Genomic DNA, 23,461 nt, shown 5'->3' with positions numbered 1-23,461 from the left:
TAAGGGGCTGGGGCTGGGTCCAGGCACCTGTTCCAGAAAAAGAAGGACAGGTGTAAGGGCCTGGATTAGGCAGCTCCAAGAGTGAGTGGGACATGGGAGAAGGGGTCAAAAAGCAACTCCACTAAATGCCATGAAATATCCTGGATTATTATGTCCTGGAAGAGAAGAAGAATATTGTGGATTCCTTAGTTTGGAAAAATGTACTCAGTTATAAGATGTTAACATTAGAGGAAGCTGGGTGAAGGGGATGTGGGAAAACTTAGTACTATCTTTGCAACTGTTCTGTAAACTCAAAATTATTTCAAAAACAAAATCAAAACCCTCCAACTCTTTTTGAGTGGTTCCTCTCATGATCAATAAAAAGGGAAGCCATGACAAGTACTGGTTTGGAGTTCAGGCGGTAAGTTGATCGACCAACTTAGACAGCAATGTGGCTGATGCAAGACCAAGAAGGCAGGTGCCCAAGCCCAACATGGAGGGCACGACCTCATGCCCACACCCAGCCCCATGGCAGGCCTGGCCTCCTAGGGACATAGAACTGCCGTGCCATCCTCTCAATTTACTGCGCTCACATTTCCTGTCACGAGCCCATCCCCCAACCCATTACACCCACAGCACCCTCACCCACACTGCTTCCTGTTACAGCAGCTCCGCCCACCAGGAGAGGTGTCAGGTAGCATTTCCAAAGAATTTTATCTTGAGACCCAGAACAAGCCAAGGCTTCTTAAGGAAAAAAAAAAAAAAATCTGTAACCTCAGCTTCAATAATTCAGGTCTTCCTGACTCTGAGGCCATGTTCTTCCCACCCCTTCCATGGGGCCTCACACAGAAGGCCATGCGTGGTCTGCTGCATTTCCAAAAACATACTCACAAAAGAGCTTCACCAGGTCGTAAAAGCACCAGCGCCCCAAGGTTGGAGAGATCTTCTAGAAAGCTGTCTAGTCTCACTGGCCTGAGAGAATCAAGTATTTCCTACCTATGATAACTTGAAGTTCTGAATGTTGAAAGAATAATATAATAAATACATAAATACATATGTGTGTATGTGTGTATATGTATATATGTATATATATGTATATATACATATATACATATACACACATACCTGTGAATGAATATACCATATAATGAACACATACAGGTTAAATAAAACCTATATAATGAATATCCTTTAAAATATGAGTGATGAATCAGTAAAATAAATTCTTCAGCAAAAAACAGGAGAGATCCTGAATGCCTACCACATAATAAATGCTAAAAAATATTGTTGATTTTACTTAATGACATAGTTTGGTGGTCTTTAAAAGAACCCCTACAAACACATGTCTTATGCTAAATTAATGAAATCACAAATCAGGTTGTTTTCCTAAGAATGAAACTAGAAAGCAACAGGAGAAAGAGATTAAATTCCAGTCCCAATTTGGAGGCTGAAGAAAGTGCCTGAACTTTCAAATGTGTCCGTCAATCACGGATGCCGTACTGGGGCAGGAGAAATCTGAGCAGCAGGAGTCCTGGAATATCCTTTTACCAGGCTGCAGATGGAACTAAGGTGTCAGGCAGAGAAGTCAGAACAGATGATCTCTGAGCTTCTGGGATGCTCTCACAGAGTTTAGACTGTTGTTAGGAAGATTACATAGCGTCCCTCAGCTCTGATGGGGTGCTGGAGCTGGCTGATACAGCTCAGGAGAGATAACTGTCAGATTTTCAGGAATTTTACAAGCCAGCTATTAATCAGTCAGCATTAAAAATTAAATTTTAGAAACACACAAGTAAATTAATTATATTTTTTAAAGTTAATAAATACTCAAAACTCATCGCTTTCTGATGATTGCATTACATTTCACTATTGTCTACACTCTTGAGGTTAATTCCCTGCTCCAAGTTCAGTGACTTTACAATGGCAGCCTGAAATCAAACATGGAAGGAGTGTTAACACCAAGGACATGGGCAAGTGCTATACATCAGGGGAGTTTTCCCCTGAGAGCTGGTTGTTCTATCTTTACCAGCAACCCCCTAGACACTAGTGTCCTTCAAAGACAATACAAACGGGAAATGGTCTTGTTCTGGGGAGGAGAAGGTGATGGGGAGAGAGGAGAGAAAGTGGAAGGGAAAGCAGTTAAGGGGAGACAGCGGGGTGGGAGGAGGAAGGCAGGAAGGAGGGTGGGGAGGGGAAGGGGATACAGAAAAGGGGGGAAGAAAGCAAGAAGAGGGCAGCAGAACTGGGGAGAGAGAAGGAGGAGCGATGGGATGACAAGGGGAGAAAGGGAGAACTGTTTTATCTACTTAGTATCTTGAGGAAAACAGTGTCTCTAACCATGTAAGCAAATTATTCCAGATAACCAATGTTTACACTCTTTTTCTGAAAATTGCTGTAAGTGAACCTGCCTTCTGATGCGCAGGCTACCAATATAACTGGGTATTTTCTTAAGGACTCGGGTCAGACGTGCTGCTGCACTGCATCCCTCCAGGCCACGGATGCACAGAGAGCTCTTTGTCTCCTGTGAAGATGGCTCCAATCTTCTGAGCTTTTTATAGATTCTCTGTCAACCCCCTTACTGTCAGGCTGTCAGCTGTCACTTCGAGATGTTCTCCCAGTACTTACTAGCAGCCTGCTTTGCTGCTTCTAAGTCTCAGTGAACTAAGAAGGCAGAAAACCAAGCTTGTTAAAACCATGGCTAAAGTAAGAGTAAACAGCCTCTCTCAAAAGCCTAAGGCTCTCTCCAAGAAAGAACGAACAAACACGCCAGGGCGGCTGCTCAGGTTCTCAGAGTTACCCACTCGGCTTTCTTTCAGGTTTTCCACTGTGTTCCAAATAAGTAACTTCTGGATAGGTGAGGTTTCACTCAATACATCAAAGTATTCAACTGAGACAAACTAAAAGAAAAAAAGAAAAGAAAAGGAAAGGAAAGGAAAGGAAAGGAAAGGAAAGGAAAGAAAAGAAAAGAAAAGAAAAGAAAAGAAAAGAAAAGAAAAGAAAAGAAAAGAAAAGAAAAGAAAAGAAAAGAAAAGAAAAAGAAAGGCTAACATTCACTAAATAAGAAAACAAATCAAAGTGCTGCCCATAAGCAATACTCCACAGCACAGACACCCTGTTCTCTCGCCAGTCTACGCCCCGCTCTTGAGGCGGAGGCCCAGCTCCTGGGCTGCTTCTCCCAGCGTGCACAAAGGGCTCTGAGCAGCTGCAACTGGAAACCACCAGAAACAGGCAGCAGTGGGCAAGGAAGTGCTAGCGGAGACAGCCCCACCGTCCAGCTCCAGCTTCAGGCCTCCGCCCAGTCCATCCCTTCTCATTCACAGCCCTGGACCAGGGCAGGGAGCACAGAGGTCCTGGGACATGAACTGGGTCCCCAGCATAACAGAGCAAGATGGTGGCCATGGACATGCCATCCACTGACAGGTCCCCGGTGGACAGGCACCAGGAGCAGCGCCCAGCGGAAGGTCCACTTGCAGGGCAATCTGATGTAAGACCCTGACTCCCCTCCTAGGCACGATGCCAACCTCCTGACAATGCGTGTCTCTGTTTCCTTGAATGTGGGCTTTGGGCTGATGCTAAACTACAAAAATAAGAAGAGTAGCTCACTGCTCACTAAATTCACTGGATGAAATAATGTGCTTCAAATTTTTTTTTTGTTTAATCCCTTCTCTTTTGTAGGGTTTTGTTTTAAAATAGCTGATAGCAACATAAAGCCTCTAATTCTTAGGCTTGTTGCATGTTTACCCCAGACTGTCACACACCAAAAATTTTACATAACTATAATAGAACAACAAAGCTATCTCAGAAACAGAAGAAAATTCCAAAAATTACCCTCCTTGCACTGAGCGTCTAACTTGTAAAGAAAGATTTTAGAACCAATGTTCTAAAATCAAAAATAGAAACTCTGGAATGAATCCCATTATTTCATAGCTCTACTTTACGCCTGGCCTATGGTAAGCCCGTGACAAGTATTTACTGGGTGGCGGGCTGGGTGGTCACACAGATGCGGCCTTACTCACTGGACTGGTCTTCCCCAGGACTTAGGCCAGCAGGACCTGTCAAAACCCACATCTGGCCCTGCTGAAGAAATATTATTAACTAGTCAAGTAAAGTCTTCTCTAAAATGAGATCTTAGTATCTTTCCTTTGAACCTGAACCTAGGGTTTTCACACACTCTTACTGAAAGGCAGGTTCAGACCTGACCATCAACTACCTGGCACTTACTGACCATTTACAGCACAGGGGCCACGGTGCCAGGAACTGGAGATGGAGTCTGGTGACGAAATTGGGAAGGTCCCACCCAGCATGAAAACACACTCTGCAGAATCTATAATAAACCCACACACACAAGGTCCCGTGTTTTGTGACCACAGCACAGTGGGGAAGAGGGTGATCTTTTCAATGAGTGGTGCTGGGGCAACTGGATGCCCCCATGGGAAAAACTGAATCTGGATCCCTACAGTATACCATCCACGAACATCAATTTCAGATAGATTACAGATATAACTACCAAAGGTAAAACACAAAGGATCCAAAAGATAATAGAGGAGAACATCTTCGTGACCCTGGAGCAGACGAAGATTTCTTAAACAGAATGCAAAATGCACTAACTATGGAAAAACTGGTAAACAGGACTACCAACGTTACAAACTTCTGTTCACCAAAAAACACTTAAACATTAAAAGAGTGAAAAAAGCAATTCACAAGTGGGAGAAAATACATAAAACACATATTTCTTTTTTTCTGGAATAAATATTTTATTTTATTATAAGAGAAAAGAATACCAGAAAAACTTTTAAGTGTAAGTTACTTGCTAGCACCAAAGGCCACCAAACAGGAATAGAAAAGAATGAATGTTTAGAACTGGAAGAAAGGTCCCAGTTCTGTTCAGTTTTGCAGGCTGTGGTCAAGGGAATGTGGGATGGATCCTAGGAGGGACAAGAGTCTGGAAGCCACTCATGCCTGTTCCTGCTTTGTCCCCACAGATTGAGGAGGCCTCAGCCCTGCCCACAGGGCAGGACGGAGCACACCAGCAATTAGCTGCCAAACAGGGATGGAAGCAGAGCCCCTGGGGGCTGTGTTCACCAGGTACATTCTTTTTTAAAAAACACGTATTTCTGATAAAGGACTGATATCTAGGATGTGCAAAGACTAGTATCCAGGATACATTAAAAAACAGTAAGACAGACAACCCAATCCAAAGGTTTATTTTTTAATGGGCAAAAGAGTTGAACAGGCACTTCACAAAAGGGCTACCCAAAGGGCCAATGAGCATGAAAAAGGACTGAACTTCATTAAAACCACACTGCAATAACATTATATACCTAACAGATGGTTAAAATGAAAAAGTGAAAATACCAAGTGTTGGCAAGGATGTGAAACAACTGGAACTTCCAGATACTGTGGGGTGGGAATGTAGGTCTATAATTACTTGGGAAAATTGTCTAGGAGTATCTAGCAAAACTGAACATATGCCTACCCTACGAGCCAGCAATTTCACCACTATGGCTATAACCCAACAAAAATGCAGACATATGTTCACTAAAAGACGTGTGCGATCATGTTCACAGCAGCTCAATTCAGAATAATCCCAAATTGGAAATCTCCCCAGGGCCCATAAAAAGCAGAACACATTAAAACCCAACTGTGATGTATTTGCACATAGAATACTATATGGCAACTCCAGTGAACAAATCTCAATGGCGTACAACGATTTGGGTGCATCTCACACAATGTTGAACAAAAGACACAGACATAAAAATTATTTTAAAAGGCAATCAGAGTACCTTGCAGGCAGTGGGTGGGGATGCTAACGGTGGAAAGAGAGCACAACAGAGACTTCTGTGGTGCTAGCAATGTTCTGTTTCTTGACCTGGATGGTGATTACACTGTGGGTTCAACTCGAGACAACTGGTCAACCTGCACACTTAGGATTTGTGTATTTTGTATGTTATACTACAAGAAAAAGTTTTTCAAAAAATACTTCCACTTATGATCTCATCTCATATTTTCTTCTGTCCCTAGTCTTTTGACCATGTCAGGTTCCATCAGCGTTGACTGAGCCCACTGGGAGAAAGCTCGGCTTCCTGGGTCTTTGCACAGCCGGTGACATCTCTTGTAATTTAGGTCCTGGTTCAAATGCAACAAACTTCCTCAGAGAAGCCGTTCCTGGTCCCATCAACCTGGCTACAGTCATTTATTCTTTATCCCATTAGTCTGTTTTATTTCTTTCACAGCACTTCTCACAAGCTGAAATCATTTTGTCTTGTTTATGGTATTTGGTTTTAGAGCACAGGGACTTTGCCTCTCTGGTTCCCTGCCATATCCCTAACATCTGCGTCCCTAGCATTTAAAAGTATATTTGGCATATTTACCCAAATGACTTGAAAATTTATATCCACACAAGAGCCTGTCTGCAAATGTTTATGACAGGTTGTTTCATAATTGCCAAAAACTGGAGGCAACCAAGATGTCCTTCCATAGCTGCAAGGACAAATTGTCGTGTCTTTGAGTACACAATGGAATATTATTCAGCTATAAAAAGAAATGAGCTATCAAGTCATGAAAAGAGGTAGATGAATCTTAAAGGCAGATTGCTAAATGGAAGAAGACAGTCTGAAAAGGCTACATACTACATGGTTCCAATTATATGACATTCTAGAAAAGGCAAAACTATGGCAATGGCAAAAAGATTCATGGTCGCCAGGAGCTCAGGGAGAAGTGGGGGCAGCTGAATGGTTAAAGCACAGGGGATTTTTTAGGGTGATGAAACTATTCTATATGGCACTGTAAGAGTGGATACATGACACCATGCATTTGTCAAAACACATAGAACTTTACGACACAAAGAACAAATCTTAAGTACGCAAATTTTTTAAAATAATTTAAGAGACTGGGGAATCCCAAAATGGAATGCAGAATGTGACAAAACAATGTAACTATATTAAAAATGTATGAAACAAGCCCACTGAAGGCGCTATGGGGAAAAGGTGCTGACCTAAGTAACTGGAAGCCAGTAGAGTCTAAGTCTAAATGCAAGGTGAACTGCACATAAGCACTGCACTCTAGCTGATTACGCTGTGTTCCGAGGGGTGTGTGTTAATGATTCTGACACTGCTATACTTGTATGCCACAATCAAACAACTAAGTGAATGGGTGGCAGGTGGTGGGAACCCCACGTGTCTCACTGATGGAGTGAGAATTTACAGATGGGCAAGAGAAAGAGGCTAGAATAATCCATGTGGTGGTAGATTAGAGTTGGAGACATCATCTTGAACTCATGTTTGCTTAATCTAGATACTGATGGTCACTTATAGAAATATTTACAGACACATGTACATTCACAGGTTAGTATACATGCATACATTTCCTTACTCTGACAGCTGAGAGACCCTGGAAATAATGACACCCCAGTAGCCACAAGCACACTGAGTATCCATGTCTTGGTTTCTAATACCACTTTCCAATAAAAGGAACTAGATCTCCTTGGAGAAATGGCTGATGCTACACCTGGGACAAGAAATATACAAGATGAACTTGGAACACCTTGTAGTGCCAGAAAGTGAAGAAGTATTAACCACATACACACACACACAATGATGGGAGTTTGTCAAACATAATAAAGGAGCCAACTGAAACAGCTCTTAAAGTGGGAACAATTTAAGCAACAAAATAAATACAGAAGCACTGACTTTTAACCCAAAGTACATAATAAATACCCACAAGTTCATAATGATTTAAATAAACTATTGACTAGATAAACAAATGGAGGAGAGGAGACGAATGTCCCAAGCAGAAGAATTCCATACGAATTATGTAGAAACAGAAGGGGTTAGAGCATAACTCCCCTCTCCTCAAGAACGGAGAGCTCATAGTGATTTCTTTCCAAAGAACACAGTACGGAAAGTGGGAGAGGGAGTAACTTTACAGTGAAGAAGCCTGACAGACACTACGCCAGCCAGGTGGTCAAGGTTAGCACCATCAGTGATAAGTCATGTTGATAGGAAGCCCCTTGACAGGATGTGATGAGAACGGTCCTTTACCTCTATGGCCCTCCTCCCCCAAATCCATAATCCACGTCTAATGATAAGAAAAACATCAGTGAAATCCCATTTGATCAGCGTTCTGCAAAAGACCTAAACAGTACTTCACACAACTGTCAAGGTTATTAAAAAACAAGGAAAATCTGAGAAACTGTCATAGCCTAGAAGAGTCTAAGGAGACATGACAACTAAAATGTAATGTGGTATCTTGGATGGAATCCTGGAACAGAAGAAGTACACTAGGTAAAAACTAAGGAATTTGAATAAAGTGTGGATTTTAGTTAAGATAATGTATGGACGCTGGTTCATTAATTGTAACAAACATATCACACTAAATTAAGATGTTCCTAATAAGTAAAATTGGTTGCAAAGTACATGAAGTACTATCTTTGTAATTTTTCTGCAAATCTAAAACCATCTAAAAAAATCAGGTTTTTTTCAAGTGGGCCAAGTCGAAGGTGGTTGCAAGGAATGATGGATGGATATTGGAGAAAGGAACAGATGGACCACACAATGGCTGATGGGATGATGGACGGAGGGCGGGGGGCGCTGATGGATGGATGACGGATGGCGCGGCTCTACAAGGCAGGGCAGTCAAACGCTGCTGACAGCACAAAAGACGAGAACTGGGATGGAAACCAGGGACTCAGAAACCCGAGGGCATGAGCCCTCTTGGCAGAAAGGGTAGGCAGTGACACAGCAGTGGGTTGGGGGGAGCAGAAAGTGACAAAATGTGGACAAAAAGTATCAACAAGCTCCCAGTTAGATCTGGGCAAAGGGAAGAAGAGACAGGGAAGGAGCGTCTTGTGTGTATGGTGTCCAGTACTTTATAACATTTACATACTTGAAATGCACAGACCTTAAGAGTACAGACAGCTCCATGACTCTGGACATGAAGGAAAGGCTGAAGATGAAGAAAGCCCCTCCTCGAGCAGGAGGATGGGGATGGGCTCCTGAAAGAAGATAAAAGGTGATCCTCTCTTCCATCTAACCTTCCTTCTACCCCGTGGTTGGTGGCACCATGAGATGGGTCTTTCCACCCAAAATACAGACACCCTAATTTCCAAAAGCATGACCACTACTTATTTTGAAAAATATAAAGAATCAAACAAACTTGTCGGTTCATTTTTTTCCCTTAATTATTTGCAATTAAAAAACAAAAACATTTGGCTATCTCAAAAAGAAGAGAAGGCAAAACATCCCAAAAGCTGCTCTGAACATTGTCAAGCTGTGTGACAAAAAGAGCTCACGTCACAGAAGAGCAAGGAGCCCTTTTGCTATGGTGACAACAAACAGCAAGATCCCACACCCACCTCTTTTCAAAAATAACTTAAAGTTTCTCTAATAAAAGGAAAACACGTTCATTGTTCAAAACATAAAATAAAAACTACCTGTAACAACACTAAAAAAGCCCTATTTGTAGTTATTATGTCTTTGCAGTCTTTTTTCTAGGCATATAAAAAAGATATCCTATGAAAAAGATCTGTATCCAGAATGCATGTTATCTATTGTCACTTAACTCAAACATGATAATTCTCTTGAATTAAAAAGGTAATTCTCTTGAAGCAATCCAATAAGAAGATTTTTTTCATGCTGAGACATTAATTAGATTATTCTACAGTCACAAAAGCTGGTGTGTGATTCAAATTTTCAATCAAGGTGTAAAGCCCACCAAAAATTATTCAAAACAAAACAAAACAAACCTTCAAAAGCCTCTTCTCTCTATTTGGCCAAAGGACCTAAATTTCATTTGAATATATGTATTAATAAGGCAGAATTAATCATGGCAAAAAGATCACAGCTGTTGCTAATGGCGCTTTCATAAATATCCTGGGCTTTTCTTAGGATGATTTTTTGACATTAATACTCAAAACATCCCTGAGAGAGCTATATTATTTAAAGGCGGAAATTAAAGGAAGCCAAGGATGACGGCTCATGACCAGTCTGCGAATAAAGGCGGGTGGGGACAGTCTCCCCCGTCCTTCTGGGCAGACCACGCCCAGTCCTTCCCCAGGGAGATGGGAGAGGCTATCTTAAAAGGTGATGTCCTGCAAAAAGGACGGAAAAAGAACCATGATCCAAACCAACGGGGGTCTCTTAGATGAGACAGCCTATTTCCTACCACAAGGAAGAAGCCATATCTAAAACCTTTTCAGTTTGTTTTGATTTTGTGACTTGAAAAAGATCACCTAAGTTCCTTGGGAGGAAGGCGAAGTCCACATCCATGCCCATCCGGGCTGCTCAGAGCTCAGCCTCGCGCCCACGGAGGCAGCCGAGTGGTCAGTGCCTTAGTTATAAGGGCTGGCTTGAGAATTTGAATTTGACCTTGCTGTTTCACATGTTCTCTGTATCTCATTCTTTGCCCTCCCTCACTGTTTTAAATTGCTCTATGCAAGACAATTTATAGTAGGGTGTCAAGGATAAAGAAACGAGTTCTTCTTTTTCTTCTTCTTTAATGGAGTTAACTCAACCTAAGGATCTCTCACTTATTAAATGCAGCCCACAATCCCTCTCCAAAGTTTAACATGGGGATATCCCGGAAGTTTGAGGTGTGGCTGACAACTAAATGCTTTTAAAGTCTCGGGCTTGTTTGGATGATGGTCTGTCTGTTTACCTAGATACAGACACACACACACACTCACACACACTTCCATTATCTCAACATCCATCCATATAAAATGCTTCTGGCATAAGATTACTGAGTGCTGAACCATCTGGGATTTGATGAAGAAATGGAATATTTTAGCTTAACAAAAGGCATTTGTCTACCAGATAGTACATGCTACTTTTTTCAGTTGTAATATTTGTAGTGAGTTTTCATTATAGCAAGCATAATCATGTTTTAGCACCAAATCAGTGACTCATTTTCTTTTGACTTGTCAGAAAGCTGCCACACCCCATCGCAAACAGGAGAAAAACCAGTTGACTAATTAGAATTGTTATGTGGAGTATTAGCTCACGAGAACTCAGCAGAAGAGCCATCTTTACTAATCTGAAAATTGAGCACCTTACCTGCTTGGCTTGAAACAGATTTGATTCAATTAATATTTGCAGAAACCAGTGAAGTAGCTATGTTAGTTGTCCTACTGACATAAAATACAAAAGACATTAACAGATGGTTGACCACAGCAGCTCAGGGCAAAAACATCCTTTCGCAGAAACAAAGTAAGTTAAGGGTTGTTCACATTTTAATTTGATGAAGCATAATTTCTTTACTTTAATCATGTCAATAGTAATATTTGGTATTTTCAAACATGTAGGATAAAATACCCACTCTGTATCCTATGGCTTATTTAAAGTGAGTCTCCAACTTTTTACCTGAAAATTCCATCTAAGTGGATAGATGGAGAGCAGAAAGACTCCAAAACTAACTGCTCATGCAAACCTGGCCATCAGAAGTAAGTAGCACACTCACCAGTGATGTATAGTCGAGAACGGATGGATTTGAATTTTTCTAAAGAACCAGCTGAATCTTATAAATGGTTCATCTAAAAAAAAAAAACCCAGAACACTACAAATTGTTCAACTAAGATACAACATATTTAGAAGTACATCAAATAAATTAAGCAGAAAAGGCTTGCCCAGTGTATTGATCAAACATGCTAGAATACATGGAAATGATCAGAGAGTGATGTTCTTGGTTTCCAAGGTTTCCAAGTCAGTTTTCCTCTTCTTACTGGCAATCTAAACATGGGAGTGTTACTAAGCCCGTCTGAGCCTCAATTTTCTCATTTCAAAAATAGGATAACTGCTTATATCACAGAGCTTTTGTATGGACTGAATGGAATTATCTGATGGTGCTTTATGGATTCTAGCATGAAACAAAATAAACAAATATTATAAAGAGCAATCAGTTCTCCTTTCTACTTCCTACCAGAACTGTCTATGAAAAATCTTAATTTCTTTTTTCTATCCTGTCATGTTAGTTCTAAAACCAACTATAGTGACATTCTAGGAATAAATTCCCCAATGCAAATTAATTTGTTTAGTAAAGATTTAATCAGTCACTTATTTAGGCTAATTTGTAGTCTTTGCCTTTTTAAAAATTTATTTCCTAAAGCTGCTGCACTTTTCTCTCTCAGATGCTCATTTTATATCTCAACACAAATCCTTCTCAAGTTAAAATAAACACCACCATTAGTTAATTATGAGCTGCCAAGATAAAGGACAAATAATAAGAACAGGAAAGGCCCCTAACAGCCAAAATTATAAATTATATGCCTAAAAGCCTTAAGTCAAATATGCCAGCTCTTCTTAAAGGTTAACCCAATTAAATGCAAAAAAAAAAAAAAAGGCAGATAGGGAAGCTATGAGTATCTGTACTGTTAGATTTCAAATTTAACTTTGAAATTTCAAAGTTAATTTCAAAGTCAACAGTGGGTAGGAAAGCTGGAGGGGAAGGAAGATTTAAAAAAAAAAATTCTCCAGCTGACCTTTTCCATCCAAGCGGCGTCACACAAGAGATCACGCAAGGGAAGGATGGATACACTCACTTCAGCTCCTGAAATCAGCTATGTAAATCAGATGATCCTTTGGTGAACTAGTCCGATGGTCTCAGGTTGGCTTTGACATGGAAAGACTCTCTATTACTGCTTCAAATATCACCCTCTCTTTATTAATCTCATTTTTCCCAATGCATGGCCAGCTTTGTTATAGAATCTTTAAAGGTTAGAGCTTGAAAGCTCTAGACCTCCCTCCCCTTCTTTTTTTTTTCTGATGAGGAAAACAAAAGCCTGTTGTGAATATGACTTGCCAAGGTCACCTAGAACCTAGAACAGGGTTCCACAGGCCCGTGCCCTTCCCACAACATCATGCTGGGAACAACGGACATGTTTTGATTCATAGATTTCATAGATGCCAACAAAGTTCCACAACCCGTAAATGATACAGCCTACCCTGGTTTATGAATTCCCAAAATTCAGCTATTAAAGTGATGACTTTTTCTTCCTCAAGACCTTACCTCCTATTAAAATGAAAGATAATTCAAGTGTTTTTAACCATTTGCATTATACTTTCAATGAATTTATGATACCCTTTCCTGAAAACAGGCTTCAAGTAAAGGAAGAAGTGCACAACCACTATACAGTAAATAAATGTATTGAAAACACTAACACAACTGTATGCTGATCTCAAATGGCTTCCCATCATATGGACACCTCCATGCTCTTCCTATAACAGAAAGGATTCCCCCACTTCTTCTTTTTCTCTTACACGGCTTAAAAGGATGAAGTTTTCCTATTTCCCTTCCCCATCTATGTAAATATCTGTTGGAATGAATGAGTGAATGAACGAACGGATATTCCTGCCCTCCATGGTTCTTTCCCCAGTTTGCTTTAAGGATTCTTTCAAAAAGGAAAAGACTTTCTCTGATTATTTTTTCTCAACCATAAAGTGATGTTTTAGAGACTAATCCCCACTCTGGCCTCTTCTTTTTTCTGAATTTTTATGCAGTGGCACAGATTTCCAAACTGCCAGTGCTGACGAAGAAAAACCCTGTGAGAATTTATTGGCCCAAACTTTTAAGCAGAGGCAAGAATCCTGGCTTTCACTCCTCCTTCCATCAAGCTTGCGTGAGCCTGTCGCTCTGAATCTTATCTACTAATGGGAAAGCACTCATCCCTTCCTCGCACAGCAAGCATTTCCATTCCCAAAGAAATGAACAATTACTGTGCAGACAAAATAGTATTCATGTACATAGTGAAAAATTAAAATTACAGAGAAGAATGGCAATAACGTGTGATTACTTCCTTTGAAGACTTCAATCGTCCGGGCATCTGTGCTTTATTCCATCACAACTTCCTTTTAGTTCACAGTTTCAAAAAACCACATGGATATAATCCATAACCATGAAATAGAACCTTCCAAGTTAATGACAGAAGAGCAGGTTTTTAATATGGGCAGAGCCAAATCACATTAATGCAGTTAATCTGGGGTATGTATTTCTGAAATGCAATGGCACTGGAAGATGCTGCCAACTGGTCTACGGGGCCAGGTTCTGTGTCACTCCCTTGACAGCCAGGTCCTGGACAACTAAGTGCAGCCAGGTGTGTGAGAGGCATCAAGGCTGCAGGGACCAGAAGAGTCTCCTCTCAAGAAGCTATCACGAGGCCAGGAGACAGGATTACAGAAAGGTGCCAAGACAGAGGTATGCACTTGTCAGCAAAGGCCTGTCAGCCAGCCTGCCAGTGATGACATGTATCAGAGAGGCTTCCTGGAGGAGAACAGGTAGGAGGTGAGCGGGTAAGGAGGAGGAGGAGGGAGAGAGTGATTCTGGCAGAGTGAGAAGCAAGTGGGGAGGGGTTCCTGCCATAGGATCTCGGTTGATAACTGAGGAGGCCTGGAGGGGTCAGTGGCAAGAGATGAGACCAGAGAGGTGGGCAGCAGCAAGCCCTTGAGCCCTGTTGCAGGCTGTATCCTGAAGGCTGTGGGGAATGACTAGATCTAGCCTGGATTTTAGAAACATTCCAGCCATGGGGAGGGGGCTTGGAAGCTCCTCGGGTGAGGGAGAGCTGGCAGTGAGGGCTCAGAGGAGGAGGCTCCCTCTCAGGAACCAGAGACAGTGGTTCACTCCTGCCTGTGCCATTTGAGAGTGATGTGGCCTCTGACCAGGACCTGTCACTCAGGCTCTCTGGACCTCAGTTTCTCTACATAGCTTGCAGAGTTACCTCAAGGATTAGATGAGAGCTCATGAGGGACAGGGGTGCAGCAACAACTTAACGAACAGAGCTGCTGGGAGCAATAGCAGAACGAAGGCTCGGCGACTTTGGAGTCGGCGTGACCTTGGACAAGGACAAGAAACAACTTCTCTGACCTCAGTTGCTTCCTCTGTAACTCGAAGAAGTGAAGATAATAGTCCCATGAAGTTACTGTCAGGATCAACTGCAGGAGATACAATGTATACATCACCTGGTCCTCGACTGAGCTCTACTGAGCAGCAAAGTTGTAATAATAGCAGCGATGGTCGAGGGGTGGTGGCAGTCTGGTGCCAGCACTAGTCGCAGCAGTAATTTGAAGGACACAAGACCAGAGTGTCTATTACTATAACACAAGCAAGAAATTACAAGGTGCTGGACTAAAGCAGTGGCGGTGAGAAGTCAAGGAGTCAGATTCCCGAGCTCTGAGGAGCAAGCAGCAACAAGACCTCATGACTGCTGGGCGTAACCCGCAGGGAAAGGCCAGAGAAACACACCAGCATCATCTGTGGCCGGGACATCTATGGACAGCGTGCCCACCGTTCACCCAAGGAACTGAGGAAGGAGAGTAGGTTTGCAGAGGAAGATGAGAAGCCCATTTGCAGACCAGTTGAATATGAGGTTCCCATGGGGCAGCTGAATAAGTCTCAGAAAACAGATCTGGGCTAAAAATATAGATTGAAGAGCTGTCAGCATATGGACAGCAATTGAAACCACAGGAATAGTCATATCACCCAGAAGGAGGATGCAAGAGCGAAAAAAAAAAAAAAAAAAGAGAGCACAGAGCAGGGGCCCAAAGACCTGGTGAGACATCACTGAAGAGGCGGGAAGAGGAAGAAAACTCAGAATGGAGTCTGGAAGAGTAGCTAGAGATGAAGTTGAGACCCAGGAGAGGTCTGCCTCAGAGGCCAGAGGCTCCCTAAGGAAATGGTGAAGGACACCTAAGGCCGCAGAAAGTCAAGTGAAATAAAGACCCATAAACCCACTGGATTGAGAAACGGGAAGGTCCTCAGGGAAGCTGGGGCGGGAGCTGACATCAGATTGCGGTGGATAAAGAGTAGGTGTCATGGGGGGAGAAAGATCTTCGAACGATTATGGCAGTGAGCAGAGTAGAAGCAAAAGAAAAGGGAGGATGGGAGTCTTTTGAAAAGCATTCTCTCAATCTAAGCTTAAAAATCAATTAGCTGCAACTACTGTCTTTAAATTTCTGTTGCGAACAAATTAGTCGATGAAGACAGGTGTACTTTTTAATAATGCTGAAATAAAAACAGTAATGATGCAGGAGCCTGGTACGGATTATTAACAAAACCATAGATCGACTTTTTTTCCTTAGCCATGACTATGATGAAGAAACACCATCAACTAATCTGATACTAAAACACTGGTGACTTTTAAAAAGGTTCTCTGAAGGCTGGTCCTTTATCATTTAGTCAAACAAATGCTTGATGGTTGAAGAACTGTGCTCTATTAGAGACGTATACAAAGAAAATTAAGGCTGATCCTGCCGTCAAATTGTTGATGCCTCACTTCTCTCCACATACATGAAAATCCACAGGAACTTCCAGAATGAGGAAGGCTCTAGGAGAAAAGGGAATGACCTAGCCAATATTTACCTATGTTCAAGTTCAAAGACACACTAACACCTCTGACCCTGAAATATCAACACACCTGTCACCAAATTCTACCACCAAATCAGTATGAATACTTTGTTTTCCTAACCCCCTCCTGCCCTCTCCCACATCACAGAGAATGACCTACAATTGGTGGCTGGTTCTGGTTCAAACTACAACACCAGCTACGTTCCAGCCCCGTGTCTTGCCCGTTTGGTCCTCAAAACAACCCTGCAAAGCAGCCAGAATGATTTCCTCCAACACTGGGGGAAAGTGAGGCTCAGAGAAGTTATGGAAATTGCCTAACCTCTAAGCACTACTAAATGCTGGGGCCACAATTCACCTCTCGGTTCACTTTGCTTCCAAGCTTTTACTCTTGTCCCCACTGCCTCCACCCCAGAGTTCCCTAACAGCTGTTCTACAGAGAAATATGTTAGTACAGTTTTCTTTTCATCCTTTGGCAGTTGGGAATTCTTTTATTCATAGACTTTTAACATGTTTAATTTATTCCTTAATACTTCACAGATTCAGTTTACGGAGTTTTTTTTTTTAAGTAGTTTTGTTTAAAAGCCTATTCATTCTCAAATACCTACCCAAATGGGGATTCGCCAAATAATCCACAAATTATGTTCTAAACAGCAGTTTCTGCCTTCCAGCTGAGGTGCTAACAAAGCATCAAAGCAGGCTAATTTGAGGTTGCAGAGGGGGAATCGAGATACAAAGCAAGGACCTGAACTGAAAACAAGAGGCCTGATCCAGGTACAAGAACAAACCCACTGGCACCAGGGCTCCCCTAAATGTGATACTGGTCAGCTCAGAAGCTACAACAGCTGCATCTGGGGAGGAGGCAACCTGAAGAGGGTTCACAGAAGGTGCCAGCTCTGTCCTGCCTCGGGAAGCAGTGATAAACGTACACCTGACTTCCTGGACACGGCCCTGCTCAGTCACGTCCCAGCTGAGGGCCCTGGAGCAACTCCTTAACTTTTCCACATCTCCATCCATAAAATGGGAATATCAGGGATTGTTACTAGGAGTACCTGAACCATAGCTGATACACAGAAAGCACTCAGTAAATGTCAGCTAATTCTCTTACATACGTTCAGGCTTTTCCCTTTCGGCAGCAGGATTTTTTAAATGGCAGATCCCAATCCCCAAAAATGTGTTACAAAGTCAATTTAGAAGGTCATAACCAGCAATTTTGGAAAATCAAAAAACCTTTAAAACCCACTGACTTACAGAATGGGGATGGGAGGGAGTAAGGGAAGACGAAAGGTGTAATGTGCTGGAAACCACTTTTTAAAATGTAGACAAGCTGTAGCAAAAGGAGAGACCTCCTAAACAGACAGTCAGGATAACCCAGTAAGACACCCTCCGTGCACAAGCCTGTTTATGGCTAGGCTTCTGCAGGCGTTTCAGTAATCCGAGGTTAATAACAGGCTTTAGTTCCAAAGCAAATCAAATTGCAAAACTGGAGGTACAGATGTTATCTTGATGCTGGACAAGATAGGAGAAATTGATATGACTTATCCAGTAAGTCATCTTGCAGTACTTGTCAAAGTAGACACTATGCCAGATTTCAAATGCTCTTAAAAACCATCAGGGTTTGGAAGAGATATAAAAATGTCTTAAAACAGAAATATTTAAAATGTAGATATAGATTTAACCTTTCAGTTCCATTATAGTCAAATTCCTAGGTGGAAATGGAACCACTTGTACAAAAAGATGAAGTGGAAAATGACTATAAACACACATAATCATTTCAGAATCTACAAAAAACATTTACTTATGTAACCAAAAGGCTGTATGATGTGGTGTTTAACGATACCACCCTCAGACTGAGTAAGAGGGACCATAACCCTGGGCCCCCTCCGGCCATGCTCCCTTCTTACAGAGTTCCTGAGACCAAATGGGCTTACCCATCCAGAACCAGTGTCCCTCCATCTGGTTTTAGGCTACAGTCCAAGTTCCCAGGTCTCCCTGATCAAATACCAAGACACTTCCAAGGCATGAACAGGCTCCTCCCAGGTCTAGCCTCTCAAGTTGGGGACTGTGCCACTGCTAGGAGCCAGAGGCATAGTTAAGGGGTGGCAGAGGGTGTGGCCAGACTGGTCATGCAAGTAGACCCGACGCTCTTCACCAGGTAAGACTGTATCAGAGGTGAAAAGCCAAGAGAAGCAGGCTCTGGACCAGGGGAAGATCCTCCCAATCAGCTCCGAGCTCTGGGAAGTCTTGAGAATTCAAAGTTCAGACCTAGCCCTCCAGGCCGAAATGAAGATACTGTTGTCAAGGGTGGAGGATAGAATCCATCTTACATAAATGCTCATTAGCTTGATTCATAGTTTTTAAATATGTAGACATATGCTCTGAGGGCTTCCATCTGTTCTCTTGCATAGGACCCTGCAGAGTTACCGGCAGGCCTGGAGGTTAGAATAAGGACTCAGAGCCACAGTGCTGGGTTCTGACCCCCACCCGCAACCCTCTCCCATTCAGCAGCTATGTGAGCTTGGGAAAGCCTCTTAGCCGCTCTATGTCTCAGTTTCCTCGTCTGTAAAACTGAGATAGTAACAGCACCCTCTTCATATAGGTTGTCGTAAAGACTAAATGAATCAGTGCGTACAAAGGGCCTTGAACAGCATCAGGTACATAGTAAGTACTTCACAAATGTTGTCTTTGTATTGTTCTCCATACAAAATCTATCGGCCGCGGCAAACATCTAGATAAAACCACAGCCAGGAAGTTATCCTGTGTCTTTCTTCTTTCCCACTCCGTTCTAATTTTAAAATATCATGCTTTACACCACTCTAAAAGACCACTGTCTTCCATTCTGAAAAGGACAAGTACTCTAACTGCTGACCTGCCTGATGCAAGTTCTTCTGAAATTAAATACGTGTTCATCTTCTCCCTCAACCTGGCAGACAGCGTAGGCCTCTGGCCAGTTTGAATTCTGGCAAGTTGGCTTTTGGTGTCAAGTTCGTGGCATAAACATTTGGAAACATTACCAATTTTAACTGTAAAGAGAACATTTCCTAACCATCATATTCATGAGATTCAGAGCTATAAGCCAGGTGGGTCCTTCCTGATTCACAAACCAGAGGCTGAAATACTTGAAACTCTCAGCAAGGAAAGGCTACCAGACCAGAGAACAGAGGCTAAAAATAGAGTTCTGCCAGTGAAGAAATTGATGGAAGAAAACAAACCTTTATATGGCTACTTATTATTCCACATGCTTTTTATTATTCGATGGTGTACCATCAGCATAGAATTTACAAATTGCCAACAACCTGCTCAATGACTTAATATTTTTTCAATCAACAATGACAGAACAAACAACTTGAAGAGAAATACCTGCCACATTTTAATGACAAGCGGGCAGCACATAGCATCCTGTATCATTTTACCACAAAACCTCTCAAATCTCTAGCTGTTTGCTACAGGCTGAGCTCTGAAATGGAAGAAGTACAAGGAAAAGATCTGTCACATTTACCCTTTAAAATAGGTACCTAACCTACATGTTTAATACCATGAGCTTTCAAGTCTTCATTTTTTCCCAATTATTCTGAAGAATTTTCAAAATGTATAATTTGCCAACCTGCTGAGGGGCTGGAGCTCTTTCCCGAGCTCCATCTAATTAGTCTCCCATAAAAGGAGCATTGCTAAAAGCGTTGTTAATCTCAACAATAGTTTCTCTATTAACCCAAATCTTCTCCAAACCCAAAATGGAGTATAAAGACCAGTATGAAATAAATGAAAATTAATTGGATTCTATAGAGGCAAGACTGAGCACAGCCATCCCCCTCAAGTAATCCCAGCTAAATCAAATATATTGTTTCTTTAAAGAGTTTTGCCAACTTCCTATTTAAAAAATCCCATAAACACTTTCTATTTTGGCCACTTTTTATTTATGCAATTAAAATGGCTTTTTATAAGAGCTGGTCTGGAGAAATAATATATTTTTACAAGCCCATTAGTCAAATAGTCAAGCTTCATTATATCATAATCATTCATCAGGAGCCTGTAATGAGAATGTTGCTTCCTTGCAGGATGAGAATGTTAAGGAAAATATGTATTCACAACAGGCCATAAAATGTGTGAAATCCAAACCAGTGGAAAAGCCGGTGGGTTTATCTGGCTTTCATTTTTGCTGAAGAAGGTAACAGTCCTATGGATGCAACCAATCTTTAACTCAGAAGCCACATCCTTAATTATTAACCCTATTCATTCTTTCACCCTCTCCAAACTTCACTCCCTTAAGAGTAGTAGAATGCTTCATTTACAATTACTGTCATGAAAGACTCATGGGAGATCATTTTGGCTTCAGTCATTTTTTTCTACTATACGTTTGATATAGCTTATTCTAAATATTTCTCCTTACATCGAATGTATACACGGCAGTCAGACTTGCGTATAAGCTTAGCCCCTGAACTCTGGGAAGTAAATGTCTTGGCGGAGGGGGAGCTGGGGGATTCCTGGCATCCCGCACATCACCCGCAGGCTCCCTTCCTTCCACCCAGGCACACTTCCAGGTTGCCCAAGGCTCTCATTCTGCGTCCATCAACGGGAGCAACTGAAATTGGGCAGGAAAAGAGAAAGCTGCTTCAACAAAGCCCAACGTGTGCAGCTTAGGTAATGCAAGGACTAATTATGGGGACAAGCATCGGGGTAAAGGGAAAGAGTTCCGTTCATGATTCCGATGTATTATTTCAGGAACCTATAGGGCCCCCAAGATCCCCAGAACCTCTCCTCTTCGTCAAGCAGCTTGCAGTCTTTTCCCTGCTCCCTCTCCACCATAATCGGGGCTGCCGGGACCCCAGCAGTGAGTGTTGTACTCGTGGGCTTGTGCGCAGCTGGGGTGAGTCCCTCCGAACCCCACTTCGGGTAGCTGCAGCTGGAGCCGAGAAGCGCCCAGAGCTCAGAGAAAGGCAAAGCACTGAGCAAGACCCAGCCCTCCCCACGGCCACCAAGGGGGCCCGGAGCTCTCCGGCCACCCGGCAGCTGAACCCAGGCGTCCCAGTCGCTGCGCCCTGGTACCAGAGGGCACCATGAGGAGAGAACGCGCTGCGCCGCGCTCCCAGCCCTGCGTCCCGCAGAGCCAGGTCAGTGCGCGGCCAGGAGCCGGAGCCCTGGAGAATTCTTGTGTTAACCCGGCGGGGCGAGGGAGGCCCCAGACCCTCCCGGCCCCGCGCCCAGGTACCTCGCAGCCGTACAGCTGTCCCAGCTGCTCCACGATCCACTCCTCCAGCACTAGCCGCTTCCGAAGCTCCTTACGATCGTATTTCACTGTCACTTTTCCCTGCTGGTGGCGCCGCTGCTGCTGCTGCTGCTGCTGCTGCTGAACCTGCCCCGCAGCGGCCGCGGTGGCCACGGGCGCCGAGTCCTCCCGGGAGGAGCCCGAGCCGTTGCTCGAGCCTGGGCTGCCACCGGCGCCGCCCCGGGTACTCTGGAAAAAAACCCGCGCGCCGCCGCCGCCGCCGGCCCCGCCGGTCGCCTCGCTACTGCCCGTCGCCACCGACATGTCCCTGCGCGCGCCGGAGCCCTAGTGCAGCCGGGAGGAGGGACAGGCGGAGCGCGCCCGGCGCCGCTACCACCTCGGGCCGGGCAGAGGCATGCGAGGGGCTCGCCGGCACCTGCTCCGCGCCACCGCCAGGCTCGTGGGGATGTCGGGAGGAGCCGAGGCGACACCGAGGAGCTCAGGCGGGGGAGGGCGGGGAGGAGGGTAGGGCGGGGACCGAAGCCTTAAAGACGCCGCCGAGGACCCTCTCGGTCCAGCCGGGAGGCGGATCCGGCGCCTGGCAGACAGCGGGCCCGGGATGTGGGAGTTGCGCGCGGCGGCAGGAATGTGTGCGCGCAGACACGCGCGGGCGCACGGGTGTAGACGCCCAGAGGAGTAGCGGGTGGGGTCTGATGCCAGGGATGGTCCTCTGCTCCTCCTGTCCTCCTGGACACCGTGTCCTGTCCTCCTGGACGCCGGGATTGCGCTTCTCCCGCCGTCCCGAAGCGCGCGAAACCTGCCACCTCCCGCGCCCTCGGCCGGCCCAGCCGGGGACAGGCGACCGCCTGGGCAGGGCACGCGGGAAGGGATCGCGCCTGCAGGTTCCTTGCAAAGGTTTTCCTCTCCCTACCGCCTCCTCGGATGGCAGGAAAGTGTCTCCTCCCCTCTCGGCCCCACCAGGCCACTCCAAACACCATTCCTATTCACGCCACTTCCCCTCAGGGATTGTGAAAAAAATTGACGAGGCGATGTTTGTGCAATCAGGCAATCACCGCGCCCAAGGAATTCCCTTCAGACCAGTTTTTCTCCCCTTACACAGTGTCTTGTGTCATCCTAGGCAGAGTAGTAAGTTATCTTTATATCTAAAGGGCAGGAGGCTGATCATCTCTTGGGCTAAGGAACTGGGGACATTCTGACAGCAAACATTTCTCTAAGAGTCAGTGCGGTTACTGACCTTACATTTCTAGTATTCCCTGCATAGCCAGCTTTCCTCTCTCCTAATACTATTTCCAAACAACCTCTTTTTAGCTAGGAAAGCAACAACACTAACTACTTTTAAAACATCACGCAGCCAAGTAGAGTTACAAATGAATGAGCTTATTATAAAGCTTAGGGCATGGAGATGAGGAGGGAAGTTGTAAACAGAAAATTGCATGTGTATGTTTGTGTGTAAAATTAGAGGGGGACACTAATGTATTTCTGTTCTATATAACAATACATTTCTGTTCAGGCAACTGAAAGAAACTGCAAAGATGTTCAAACACAAGCAAGTAGCTTTTATGAACTTTTTTTTAAGCTGGTAAAGGTTACTGGCAGCTACTCAAATAAGTTTCTCAGAGATAAAATAAAGAATCAAGTCAGTTTCCTCTAAATACTTTCTACCATGGAGAGAGGATTCTGTGTGGGCTCCTAGACTCCCAGCTACAGACAATGAAAATAAAAGTAGTCAGTAGCTTTGTCCTGACTCCTCTGGCTCTGCAGCTGGTACCCCAATCTGCTCTATCCAGATTTGTGTCTGCTTTGTTCCTTTGGTTGGGGTTTTCCAGCCAGAACCTGAGAAGGGATTTTCCCAGTGTTCCATGCCTGAAGCTCAACATCAGGACAGGTCTGGTCTTGGACAGTGAAAGGAAAGATCTAGCGGGGATTGCGTAAATA

General features: G+C 43.7%; 1 protein-coding gene across 1 annotated transcript in view; it reads right to left on the bottom strand.

The window, feature by feature from the left end:
• PPP1R14C (protein phosphatase 1 regulatory inhibitor subunit 14C) overlaps nt 1-22,509 on the bottom strand; it is a 79,440-nt gene extending 56,931 nt beyond the window's left edge. Inside the window, exon 1 of the mRNA XM_015246224.2 lies at nt 21,509-22,509. Within this exon, the coding sequence (XP_015101710.2) occupies nt 21,509-21,829 (321 nt within the window). The 5' untranslated portion in view covers nt 21,830-22,509. The remainder of the gene's footprint in view (nt 1-21,508) is intronic.
• Nucleotides 22,510-23,461: the final 952 nt, after the last annotated feature.

The sequence above is a fragment of the Vicugna pacos genome, chromosome 8 (assembly GCF_048564905.1).
Source record: "Vicugna pacos chromosome 8, VicPac4, whole genome shotgun sequence".
Taxonomy (NCBI): domain Eukaryota; kingdom Metazoa; phylum Chordata; class Mammalia; order Artiodactyla; family Camelidae; genus Vicugna; species Vicugna pacos.
Note: the sequence above shows the minus strand (reverse complement) of the source record. Positions and strands in the feature narration are given on the sequence as shown.